General features: G+C 47.7%; 1 protein-coding gene across 1 annotated transcript in view; it reads right to left on the reverse strand.

Annotated features, from left to right (window-relative positions):
* Nucleotides 1–179: 179 nt before the first annotated feature.
* The window catches only part of LOC119406658 (cytochrome P450 3A8-like), a 29,615-nt gene continuing 17,427 nt past the window's right edge, over nt 180–12,367 (reverse strand). The window contains 4 exon segments of the mRNA XM_049419982.1: nt 180–674; nt 2,902–3,064; nt 3,783–3,926; nt 5,688–5,779. Coding sequence (XP_049275939.1) covers nt 591–674; nt 2,902–3,064; nt 3,783–3,926; nt 5,688–5,779 — 483 coding nt within the window. The 3' untranslated portion in view covers nt 180–590.

A 12,367-nucleotide genomic window follows, 5' to 3' on the forward strand; every position in this document is an offset into this window, starting at 1 on the left:
TAACCGTACAGTTTTTGTTCCGTGGTTATATTTTAACACATGGCAACCGGATGGGGTGTCTCACCAAAAAAAATTATTGAGACCAGTCACATCTGTGTAATTCATGAACATACAAATTAAGAAAATAAGATATGGGACGAAGACAGTCATGTGTAAGCTGGGCCGCTAGCGAGCCGCATGTGGCCTGCCAGAGCTCTTCAGTCATACAAGTTGCGAAGCTCCCCAATAGGCCCCATGTATCAAAATCCGGACACGCCATTGGCCAAATTCGCGGAGGTCTGCTGATTGGTGCATCATCTGTTGATTAAAAAATAAACTAACAAACGCTCGCGACGCCTGCACTGCGTGCAGCATTTAGCAGCTCATGAGAAGCGCTAGCAGGGGCGGTTCCACGGCGCTTTAGTATTTTCTATTGCTGCTCTCAGATAGCGCGACAATCTGCAGGCCCCCGCAGAATCGGCCACAGGCATGTCCGTGTTTCGGAACACAGTTTCACAACTGGTATGAATGAAAAGCTCTGGCGACCTGTGGGACGTGTGTTTGAGACCCCTGGTCTAGGGCATGCAGAGGTGTTCATCCAGATGTGAAGTTCAGAGACGTCTTCTCTTCCTCACACCAATGGTGATGTCTTCAGCAGTCAGCAGACCAAAGCTCACGACCATCTTCAGTGGGACCTGTGGCCAGAAGAAAAAGAAAGCAGTTATCTGTAAAATCACGATTACTTTCACTGAAAGTTATGCCCAGGGGGATAGTGGAAATGCCATTGTTAAGCCTCCATTTTTTTCTGGGAACAAGTCAGCTGCATTCCAAGAATGAGAACTTGACACCCACAAGAACTGCTTGGTTGTACAAAAACAACAAAGAAGGTTGGGGAGTCGCACGAACACAATGCTAACTTCCAACATCACCTGTTGCACTCTAATAATGGCATACATGAACACAGATGTGGCCATATACTAATAATGCCAATGGAAGCATTACAGCAGAGCTGTACACGGCTAGAGTTGCATGCTTTTTTTTTGTGTTCGTTGGATCAACAATGAAATAGGTGAGTATGGGTCAATCTCGGGCAGGATGCAATACTGGGCTGACCAGAAGCGGATGTACACTAAGTACGAACACTAAGCTACAGTACACTAAGCTCAGATATAACACTAAACTGCTACATACCTGCCAAGTTTGGAGAAACGGAATCCGGGATATTTACTCAACAGGGGGGGGGAGGGTATAAAATATGTCGACCGCGGGGGGGGGGGGGGTACTGCGATAGCAATTATACGGACATTAGGCAGTTTTACAATAGCGTGCGCAAAGCTGTGCGTTGGCTTCTCGCGCAATTGCACATGCGTCGTGTGCTAACCGCTTGCGGGCTCCCGTTAAGTGACGGAAATAGCGGGCCGCAAACGCTAACTTAGCGTACGCTAATCTAAAACTGCCTACTAAGCAGTTTTAGAATAGCATACGCAAAGATTTGCGTTGGCTTTTCGCGCCACTGCGCATGCGTCGTACGCTCACCGCTTGCGGGCTCCCGTTAAGTGACGGAAATAGCGGGCCGCAAACGCTAACGCTAACTTAGCGTACACTATTCTAAAACTGCCTACTGTCAGCGGGATTTTGCGGTCGCCGCTGATCTGTACAGACTCCAAACCGATAACATCACTTACGCATCGTCTGTTTCACGTGCGAGTAAAAGCGCGCTAGCTCTAGGGACGAACGCGCTTGAAGCACAGATGAAACGACCCGGCCGTCACCGTCGCGCGAAGGGCACATGCGATAACATCGGTCCGCGTGCGAGGCCTGTCGTCGCTTGCTTAACAGTTATTTTGTCGGGCAAGAGACCATAAGGGGTGCCATTGAGACGGGGACGGTCGCGAGCGCTGGCGAACGCGCTATCTCGACAGACATCGGTAACGGCTACCCTTTGAAGTGTTGGGCTCTCCACTTAAAGCAGTAGTGACAAAATTCTGAAGGCGAGATAACTTGTGGGATAGATTTGTGTGTACAAAAACGCATCATCTACGAAATATTAACGGCTGATATAACCTACAACACATTTAGGATCAATTTTTAAATTGCGCGTTGCGCACTTGTACGCAAAACGTCCCACCTCGCGTCACGACATCAAACAACAGCCACCTGCATCACGAGCTTGTGTTGGTGCCATAATTCTTGCGAGCGCTCTCTCCTAGCGAAAACAGAGCGCACCTTTTTTATGTACTTATATGTACGCATCACAGGCAAGAAGCGGCTGCAGCGCTATGACACGTTTGCGTTGGCAGCACTGCGGCACAAAGTGCCCAGCTACTTCATGCGCAATGCAACTGGATTGAACCTTTCTACCATCGTTAAAAAAAAGAAGAAGAATCCTTTCGTCCTTTCTACTACGTGGCCAGACAACTTTGCTCATGTGGCCAGACAAAGCACTGGGCGCGCGGGGCAAAACTGGATTTCCGGGAGATTTTCCTATGACCCGTACAACCGGGAGAAACGTTCGAAATCCGGGAGTCTCCCGGGTAATCCGGGAGACTTGGCAGGTATGCTGCTAACAATATGTAGAAACAATATTCCTTGATATAAGTGGGTCTAGTGTGTATGGAACAGTCAAGCTTAGTCTGATAGGGCTATGCACTTGCTGGCTGCTATGTTTGCATGCCCAGCCACTGTTTTATTCCAGAGAATTTAGTAGGTAATTACGTTTGCAATTCTGTAACTGGTGCGAGCCTGCTGCTTCATTGGCGCAGCAGGAAACGGTGACAACAGCATGAACTGCAGCATTTTGTTGAGCTCCGTGTAATTGTGTTGTTTAGACAGAGGCTGCACCCACACAATACTGGCCTTGATGCGAGCAGCCACACAAGCTTTATAGTAAAGTCAGCTACACTGGCGCAATCGTGCGCTGACCTTTGTGTTCTCCGTCTGCACTAGTTCCACACTGTGGACCACATGGAGCAGGCACATCTTCAGGGCTTGCAGGGCAAATCGCATCCCGATGCAGTTCCTGGGGCCAGCACCAAACGGCAGGTACGAATAGGGTCGCACGGAGCCGATGTTCTCGTCACTGAATCTGCACCAGATGGATGCGATCAGTACTTATGTCTGTCTGTCTTTATGTGTCCGTTTTGCTTTTGTTTTTGTGGCTCGTTGCCATAAGCTATCATGAACAGACTAGCCCACCAGTACGTCTTTAAGCAAAAGTCACCTTGGTGGTTCACAGTAATGCTTCCTAGTGGGAAAAAAAGCCTGCACATTCACATATTACTGAGAACCCCCAAAGGGGTCCAAGTAGATGGGATAATACGGCAATAGGTAAATGTATTGCTTTGCATATACAGTCAAACGTTGGCATAACGAATGTTCAGAACTTTCAGTGCTGTTGTTACTTTTTAAACACTTATTACCAACTTGCACAGAGAATTATTCTCCTAATCATCAGCCCTATTCAAGTAGGCAAATGTAAAATGTTAATCACCAATATCAATGCACATTAAATATGTGCTTCTAACATATGTAGGACATAACAAAAATATCTTCTATTCTATGTGAATTTTCGGATACTGAGCAGCTTTAACATCATTTTACGAGATTTTATAAATATACAAAATGCTAATGCCTTTTTAATGTAATACTGAATCTAAGTACCATCTTCATAGTTCATAGTTTCATTAAGGCCTGGGCTGCCATGCCCAGCAAAAAACCACAGTTATAGAGTAATCGTGGTGGGCAGTTCTATGTGCACCAACTTCACATTGACAAGAAAATGTGTGCTCCAGTACCGTGCGTACCTGTCAGGGTCAAACTTCTCGGGGTCTGGGAAGTACTCGGGGCTGTGATGCATCGCATAAACTGGAATTCCCACGATGCAGCCCTTTGAAAGCTTGATGCCAGTGCTGCCGAGAACAAAGTCTTGACAAGCCGTTCTCTCATACCTTCGAAGAAGACAGAGGGTAAAGAAAAAACAAAGTTCAATCACTCTGCCAGAAAATCAGTGCAAACATTGTGCAGACTGGGCTGGCATGTAAACCTTGTGCTCATTGTGGTGCTCCTCATCACTTAGTGGGGACTATAACGCATGACTTCAGTGAACTACTACTAATAGTTAAAGGTATTAAACATTAAAAGGAAAAAGACTGTCCCAGTTGTAGACTGCCCGTTTGTAGCAGGAAGCTACAAATAAATCTAACCAGATTTCTCAAAAAGAAAGCTTCCTAGTTGACAAAAAAGTTCATAGAAACCCGCATGAAATTTTGTAGCTGAAATTATGTAGATGAAAATTTTTTGCTTTCATGAACTTTCCTCCACCTTGCAGGATTTTGCCAACTGATTTACCAATATGAAGCCTGGTAGGAACAGAATCTGTATTAAGAGAAGCATGTCAGAGAAACTTCAATGCTTTATATGTGTCAGGGCTGTCCAGTATAATTTTCAAACCACTATAAAACATAAGCTTTTTAACCACTCCTTTGAGGAGCCAACTAAGTATGAGAACTGCTGCTGTTGGAAAACAGTTCGATGTAATTTTGTCCACCTGTGCTGGAACACTTTACACTTATAGTGAAGTGTTGAAAGTGCCTTTCTAAGTTCATGATTGATTTGTGAGCATTAGTTGTAAATGTTGCGGCCTTTAGTACCATTAATGTTGTCACGAAAAAAGCATTGACTCCTACTATAACGCTGTCCTAAAAACCGAGGCCTTCAAACCCACTGACACTGTCCTAACAGCCAAGGCCTTCAATCCTAATTATTTTGTCCTTAAAGCCATGGTGCGACACGGGCAAATGAGCACCGCTATAAAGTTGCATGAGAACCTGCAATGCCCCTTTCATATGAAAACACTTTAATAAACAAGGAGGGAACAAGGTGCTGCAGCCTAATGCCTCTGTTTCCGAGAACACTACTTCACCAGAATTAAAGCTGGGACCCTGCAAACTTATTTACACAAGTGAGGTAGACATATCCTTTAGGGCATCATCTCTCCAGTTTTTGCACACTGCCTATAGGACACAAATAACTGATTATGCAACACACTGTCCTTGCATTACAACAAACACCTGGTTCTTTTCTTTAGCAGCGTTTTGTTTTGTCAAAGTAATCCTTAACTCGATCTCTCATGAATGGAACAGGAATGACATACCTGTGTGAATCACGAATAAAATGTTACTCACAATGCAGAGACTAGGCAATTAAACACTTATTTCAGATACTTAGTGAGTTTCAGAGCATCACTGCAAAGAATGGTAAACTGAAAAGCACATGCACTTACTTTAATAAAAAGGCATGCTGTGTCTTTCAAGGTATTAACCTGCTGACTTAAAACTGTCGCAGTTCAGTATGACGCTGTGAAATGTGAATAGTACTATATAATATCAACTTTTGCTGCCAACAGAGAATGTATCCAAACTGAACTGGCTCACATGTGCAGTCACGGCACAATTTTTTCAGTGCTGACATTTCAAATAGTATGCTACAGCAAGTTCGCGCAGTGTCGGTTCCACTCTTCTGCTGAAATTTTGTTCACTTGCTCCTCTTGCACATTGCATCACCTTCGAGCGACATTTCTTTTCCCTGTATCAGTTGAACAAGTTTCACTGATTCGCCAATACGCGCCATGCGTGCAAATGCAGGTGCAACTTTACAAAAAAAGCTATTATTGTGAGCAAGAAAAGCTATGTGAAACATGTTTTACACACCGAACAGCAGGTGGGTACAGCCTTAAGCTCTCCGAGATTACGCAATTCAAGTATTTCAACTTGTAGATGTCATCGAGGCTTGGCTCCTCACCCTGAAAACAAACAGTCATAACAAGGACATAAAATCAATTTTATCTATACTAGAGAGTGATCTATAAGAACGAGGGGACTTGAAGTCATCAGTGGCATCGACAAAAATGTTTTTCAAAAAATAGGGGGGTGGGTGGAGAGGTTTTCCGGCCAAGGATTACTGGCTGGCTCGTTGCAGCCACTGCTTCCAGTGATTGATGATATAAGTATTTCTAAGCCTTCAACAGCTACATTTACATGCACAGATAAAGCTGCTGTTATCTGATATTTTGCTGTTATCTGAGTGATGCCAATCCATCAGTTGCTTCTACTTTGTTTTATGGGTTTCTTTTTTTTTGTTTTGAAATGGAAGGTTTGGTGAATGCATCCGTCATCATAGATGGTTATGTATTGTGCCTCAAAGATCAGCGTAGTCATTTTGTCAGCACTGTTGCCCAGGATAACTGTCTCGCTATAGATGGGCTGCCAGGTGCACTTTTAAGTAAGTAAGAGAACTATCAGGTTAGTCTTTGGTTATGTTATTTGTGCTCACGTGGTCAATCATTTAGACATCTGCCAGTCTCAGCCAACGTAACAAAGTGCATTTCTGTGTTGCCTATTCGTCTCCTCTTAGATGTGCCACACCAGCGGCACTCAACATACTATTGCAACAAAAGTAATGTCCTAATACGTTGATTTGTGTTTTTATATTAACTAATCTCAATTAAATTATAATTAAATATACATTTATCCTGAACTTAATTAAAGCTAATTGAAAATCAAGCCAAGGAAAGTATAGGGGATATTATTTGTAGTAATTATGTAAATGTGATGGAAGTAAACTGGACGAAAAGAGAACTTGTCGCCGGCAGAGACCGAACCTGCAACTTTCGAATAAATGCGTCTGATGCTCTACCCAGGGTGTCGGAACGGAACGAAAACCGAAAACGAAAAACGAAAAAAACGATATTTTTGTCCGGAACGAAAACGTAACCGAAACTTTATCTATTATTTCGTTCCGGATTGAAACCGAAATTTTTTCAATCGTCTTTCGGTTCACGAGAAAACTTCGCAGTCCGGAACAACTGAGCTCATGCAGTGTGAGTATATCTCTGGGTACAGCATTAACGCGTACCTCAGGCAGCAATTCCAAAGCAAAGATATGTTGAAATTGTGCGAAAAACGAAAACAGTGGCAACCAGAGATGTTGATATTAGCGCAAGTGGACTTTTGCGGGCCTGTCACGCAGGCCAAAGTGGAGAGGGCATTGTCGGCGGTGAAGTTTGTTACAGCGAAGGCTCTTATGAGATCAGAACAGCTGATTTTGGCACCATAGTTGCCCGCCGCCGCCCGTGTCCATGACCACTATCGCGTGAAGTAAGAAAAAAATAAAATGAGAAACAAATTTCTACGATCGGATGGGATTTTAACCCGCGTCCCCTGCGTGGCATTCGAGTCTTCCACCACAGTGCCACGCTGGTGCTTGTAACTCCTTCGCAAAAATACTCTATACAGGCGTCATGTCGGGCAAGGAATTGTGTTAACATAGGTAATACAGCGTGGCAGAAGAGTAAAACGACAACCAGCCATCACACAATGCTAATTCCGCAAAGAGTGTGTGGCCCAATACGGCCACCTACTGCAAAGTGCTCAGCCATAGTTAATCGTCATCAGCCACAGCACAAAGCGCACATAATGCCTTACAGATGTGTAGCGGCTACCACGATTCTCCGAAGAATCACGAGAAATGACAGAGTGGGAACTTCGGTACTTCAGAAAAATTACGATGATTTATGGCGTAGTGGGTACCCTGCATGTGTATTTGTATCAGCTGCCCCAAGAGACTCTACAACGGGCTCTACAAAGTCCGCTCTTCCAACTTTCGCTGTGACTGTGCTGCACATTCCGTGCAGGCCTGGCAATCTTTTTATCAAAACAGCGGTCTCGCACATCACAGAGTGCACTCTGAGATCGTGCTCACTCCCTTGACACAAAACACTGAGCCCACTAAAATTGTGATTGAATTTGGAAAAAAATATATACTATGACTTTGAAGGGTATACTGGTTTGTGCTAGTTGGTAGGAATTCATATTGTAACGGGCTAAAAGGAACAACGAAGAAGACAAGGAGGACGACGTTGACAGACCCTGCAAGCTGGGCGCCATCTTGCCAGCCGCTGAGTTTATTCTCTGTATATATATTGTAAATATATTCTCCCCGTAACATCTTTGGTGGAAGGTGCGGGGTATTAACTTCACGCAAGACGAAGCTTCGCAGCGGGCGCCTAGTTGCCTCTTCAATGGCGACGGAAGTCACTAATGCCGGCCCTTCAGCGGCTCCTGTGCCTTCTCCAACCGGCCCGTCAACCCTCATCTTGGAGCCCCCGAGAGACCCAGGTACCTTTTCGGGCACCGATGGCGTTGACGTTGAAGATTGGCTAAAGACATACGAGCGTGTGGGCGTACGTATGCGATGGGACCCAACGCTCATGCTGGCCAATGTGATCTTTTACCTAACAGACACCGCGAAGGTCTGGTATGAAACGCACGAGGAAGAGCTGACCAGCTGGGAGTTATGCAAGCAAAAGCTTCGGGAGCTATTTGGCAGACCTCTGGGACGTCAGCGTTCCGCCCAAAAAGAGCTCGCGTCTCGTGTTCAGACGTGCACCGAATCCTACCTTACGTACATTCAGGACGTGCTTGCTTTGTGCCGCAGGGTGGATTCGCAGATGTCGGAAGCCGATAAGGTTGCCCATGTCATCAAGGGTATAGCAGATGATGCCTTTCACCTGCTTGTATTCAAGAACTCATCTACCGTACAAGACATCATTTCTGAATGTCGGCGCTTTGAGGAAGCCAAGAGCCGCCGTGTTCTCCATCACTTTACACGCCTACCTAACACGGCTGCTACATCCACCTGCGAAGACCCCCGCCTGCTTTCTACGGAAAGTTCCAGTGATGTTGTCCGCATTGTCCGCCGAGAAATCGAAGCCGCTGCTCCGCTCACGTCACCAACCCTCAACTCCGACAACCATCACGCCACCGTCTCCCTCATCCAGTCCGTCGTGCGTCAGGAACTGGCCAACGTCGGCCTGAACAACATCTGCTCAATTCATCGACCTGAGTATGCTCCACCAACTCCAACTGTTGCTGTCACACCGAACCGACGTTTTTCCGCTCCCCCACGTTATCGCAACCCGGCGGAATGGCGCACACCAGACGACCGGCCAATATGCTTCAACTGCGGTCGTGTAGGCCATATTTCTCGTCACTGCCGTTCATGGTCTAACTCGACACCATGGCCTTACCTTCCGTCCCATCGCCTCCCTCCCGGTAATCCACGCTCATCGCCGCAAACACAGCCGCTCACGCCTGACACTTCTTTGCCCGCTCGACTCAGCCGCTCACCTTCGCCGCAACGCCGTTTTTCCCGCTCGCCCCCATCTCGTCGATCGCCGTCCCCAAGCTCCTTCCGACGCTCACCTCCGGAAAACTGACGGGAGCAGCTCCTAGAGGTGATGCTGCAATCACGACCCGATGCCAAAATCCTCTACTGACCCTGCCCGCACATCGGAACCTTATCAGTGTAAACGTGGACGGTGTGCCAGTTACGGCCCTTATTGACACTGGCGCGCACGTGTCTGTTATGAACGCTGACCTCAGAACACGCCTAAAAAAAGTCGTTACTCCTGCTCCAAGCCCTGTGGTCCGAACTGCCGATGGTGGAACAGCTGCCGTGATTGGTGTGTGTTCAGCTCGTGTGACCGTCGCCGGACACCACACATCGGTTATGTTTTACGTCCTAGAACATTGCCCTCACGACCTAATTTTGGGACTTGATTTCTTGTCGGAACACTCGGCCTTGATAGACTGTTCTGCCGGCGTTGTGCAACTCGCTCTACCTACTGCTGTTGACCCTCCCGGTTGCCCTCCAAGCCGGCTCTGTTCCGCAGACCACCTTCGCCTTCCTCCACGGACAGTTACTTACGTCGGCGTCTCACCTGTACCACCTGTACCCGACGGTGACTATATAGTGTCTCCAAATCTTGAAGTCCTGCTTTCGCAAAACGTTGCGTTTCCGCACACTCTCGTTACTATAACGGACAACGCCTCCTGTCTACCGCTTGTGAATTTTGGCCTATGTCCACAAGTTCTCCCTCGTGGCATTTCACTTGCGGAAATCATGCCGGCGGCCGACTGCCACATTTCAACTTTAAGTTACGACAGAGATTCGTGTGCAGAGAAACCTTCCCCTACTACTCCATCAGAACAAGGTGCCTTAACTCAGATGATTGCACCCGACTTACCTACCCAACATGCTGATGAACTGCGCGCTCTCCTTGCGTCCTTTTGGGACATCTTCGACCTTGGCGACCGCCCTCTCGGACAAACGTCAGTTGTTAAACATCGGATTGACACAGGCGATGCGAGACCAATTCATCGGCGACCCTACCGCGTCTCCCATACTGAGCGACAAATCATCCAAAAAGAAGTCGACAAAATGCTTTCTCGGAATATCATCGAGCCTTCCAGCAGTCCATGGGCGTCCCCTGTTGTACTTGTTAAGAAGAAGGACAACAGTTGGCGATTTTGCGTTGATTATCGGCATTTGAACAAGATCACAAAGAAGGACGTCTATCCTCTGCCACGCATTGACGACGCCCTGGATTGCCTTCACGGTGCACAATATTTTTCTTCAATCGACCTCCGCTCCGGGTACTGGCAAATTGCCGTTGACGAGATGGACCGTGAGAAAACGGCCTTTATCACTCCCGACGGCCTTTACCAGTTTAAAGTGATGCCGTTCGGTTTGTGCAATGCGCCCGCCACGTTTGAACGTATGATGGATGCCCTGTTGCATGGCTTCAAGTGGTCCATCTGCCTCTGCTACCTGGACGACGTAATCGTTTTTTCTCCATCCTTTGTGACGCACCTTGAAAGGCTATCGAAGATCTTATCTGTCTTCCGTAAGGCGGGCCTGCAGCTAAATTCGGCCAAGTGCCACTTCGGCCGTCGTGAAATTTCTGTGCTCGGGCATCTCGTTGATTCCTTCGGTGTTCGCCCTGATCAAGATAAAATACGGGCTGTGAAAGATTTTCCTGTGCCAACTTGTTCCAAAGACGTTCGCAGTTTCTTCGGCCTCTGTTCTTACTTCCGTCGTTTTGTGAACAACTTTGCCGACGTCGCGCGCCCTCTCACTCAGCTCCTCAAAAAAGACACTGCCTTCGTCTGGGGTCCTGAGCAAGCGGATGCGTTCTCCAATCTGGTAGAACTGCTTACCTCTCCACCTATTCTCGCCCACTTTGACGTATCAGCTCCAACAGAAGTCCGTACCGATGCAAGCGGTCATGGCATCGGTGCAGTCCTGGCCCAGACACAACAAGGTCGGGAACGCGTTGTTGCCTATGCCAGCCGCCTTCTTTCTGCTGCTGAGCGCAAGTACTCCATTACTGAACGCGAATGTCTGGCGCTCGTTTGGGCAGTCGGAAAATTTCGCCCCTATTTGTACGGCCGGCCATTCACAGTCATCACGGATCACCATGCCTTGTGTTGGCTTTCGTCCCTGAAAGACCCTTCAGGCCGCCTTGGTCGTTGGGCTCTGCGCCTCCAAGAATTCGACTACTCAGTTGTATACAAAACCGGCCGCTTGCACCAAGACGCCGACTGTTTGTCCCGATATCCTGTTGACCCCCCAGACAGTTCTACGGCCAACCTTTCTACCAACGTTTTCTCTCTGTCCGCTTTTCACGACATTGGAATCGAGCAACGGCGGGACACCTTCTTGCACGATATTATCCAAAGGCTAACATCCGCGACGCCTGACCCTTCCCTTCGAATGTTTGAGCTTCATGATGGTGTATTGTACCGTTGCAACATGCGTCCTGACGGCCCCGACAGACTACTCGTCGTTCCTCCTCACCTGCGTCAGACTGTTCTCGCCCAGCTTCACGATATGCCGACAGCCGGTCACCTCGGCGTTTCACGGACTTATGACAGAGTTCGCCGGCGCTTCTTCTGGCCTGGACTGTACCGCGACGTATCCCGTTATATTGCTGCCTGTGATCTTTGTCAAAGACGGAAAAAACCTACTACCCATCCTGCCGGACGCCTTCAGCCGCTCGACATACCATCAGAGCCATTCTACCGTGTGGGTGTTGATCTCCTTGGCCCTTTTCCTACGTCCACTGCGGGCAATAGGTGGATTGCAGTAGCAACTGATTATGCAACCCGATACGCGATCACATGGGCTCTTCCAACTAGCTGTGCAACTGACGTTGCCGACTTTCTCCTCGAGGACGTCATCCTACACCACGGCGCCCCTCGGCAGCTCCTCACCGACCGAGGCAGCTACTTCCTTTCGAAAGTGGTTGATGACCTCCTACGCTCCTGCGCCACCAAACACAAGCTTTCAACTGCTTATCATCCGCAAACCAACGGCCTAACCGAGCGCCTCAATCGAACTCTTACTGACATGCTATCCATGTATGTCTCCGCTGACCATCGCGACTGGGACACTACGTTACCGTTTGTCACCTTTGCCTATAACTCTTCTCGACACGATACCGCTGGGTTCTCTCCATTTTTCCTTTTGTTCGGCCGCGACCCTACGC

Source organism: Rhipicephalus sanguineus, chromosome 10 (assembly GCF_013339695.2).
Source record: "Rhipicephalus sanguineus isolate Rsan-2018 chromosome 10, BIME_Rsan_1.4, whole genome shotgun sequence".
In the NCBI taxonomy this organism is placed as follows: domain Eukaryota; kingdom Metazoa; phylum Arthropoda; class Arachnida; order Ixodida; family Ixodidae; genus Rhipicephalus; species Rhipicephalus sanguineus.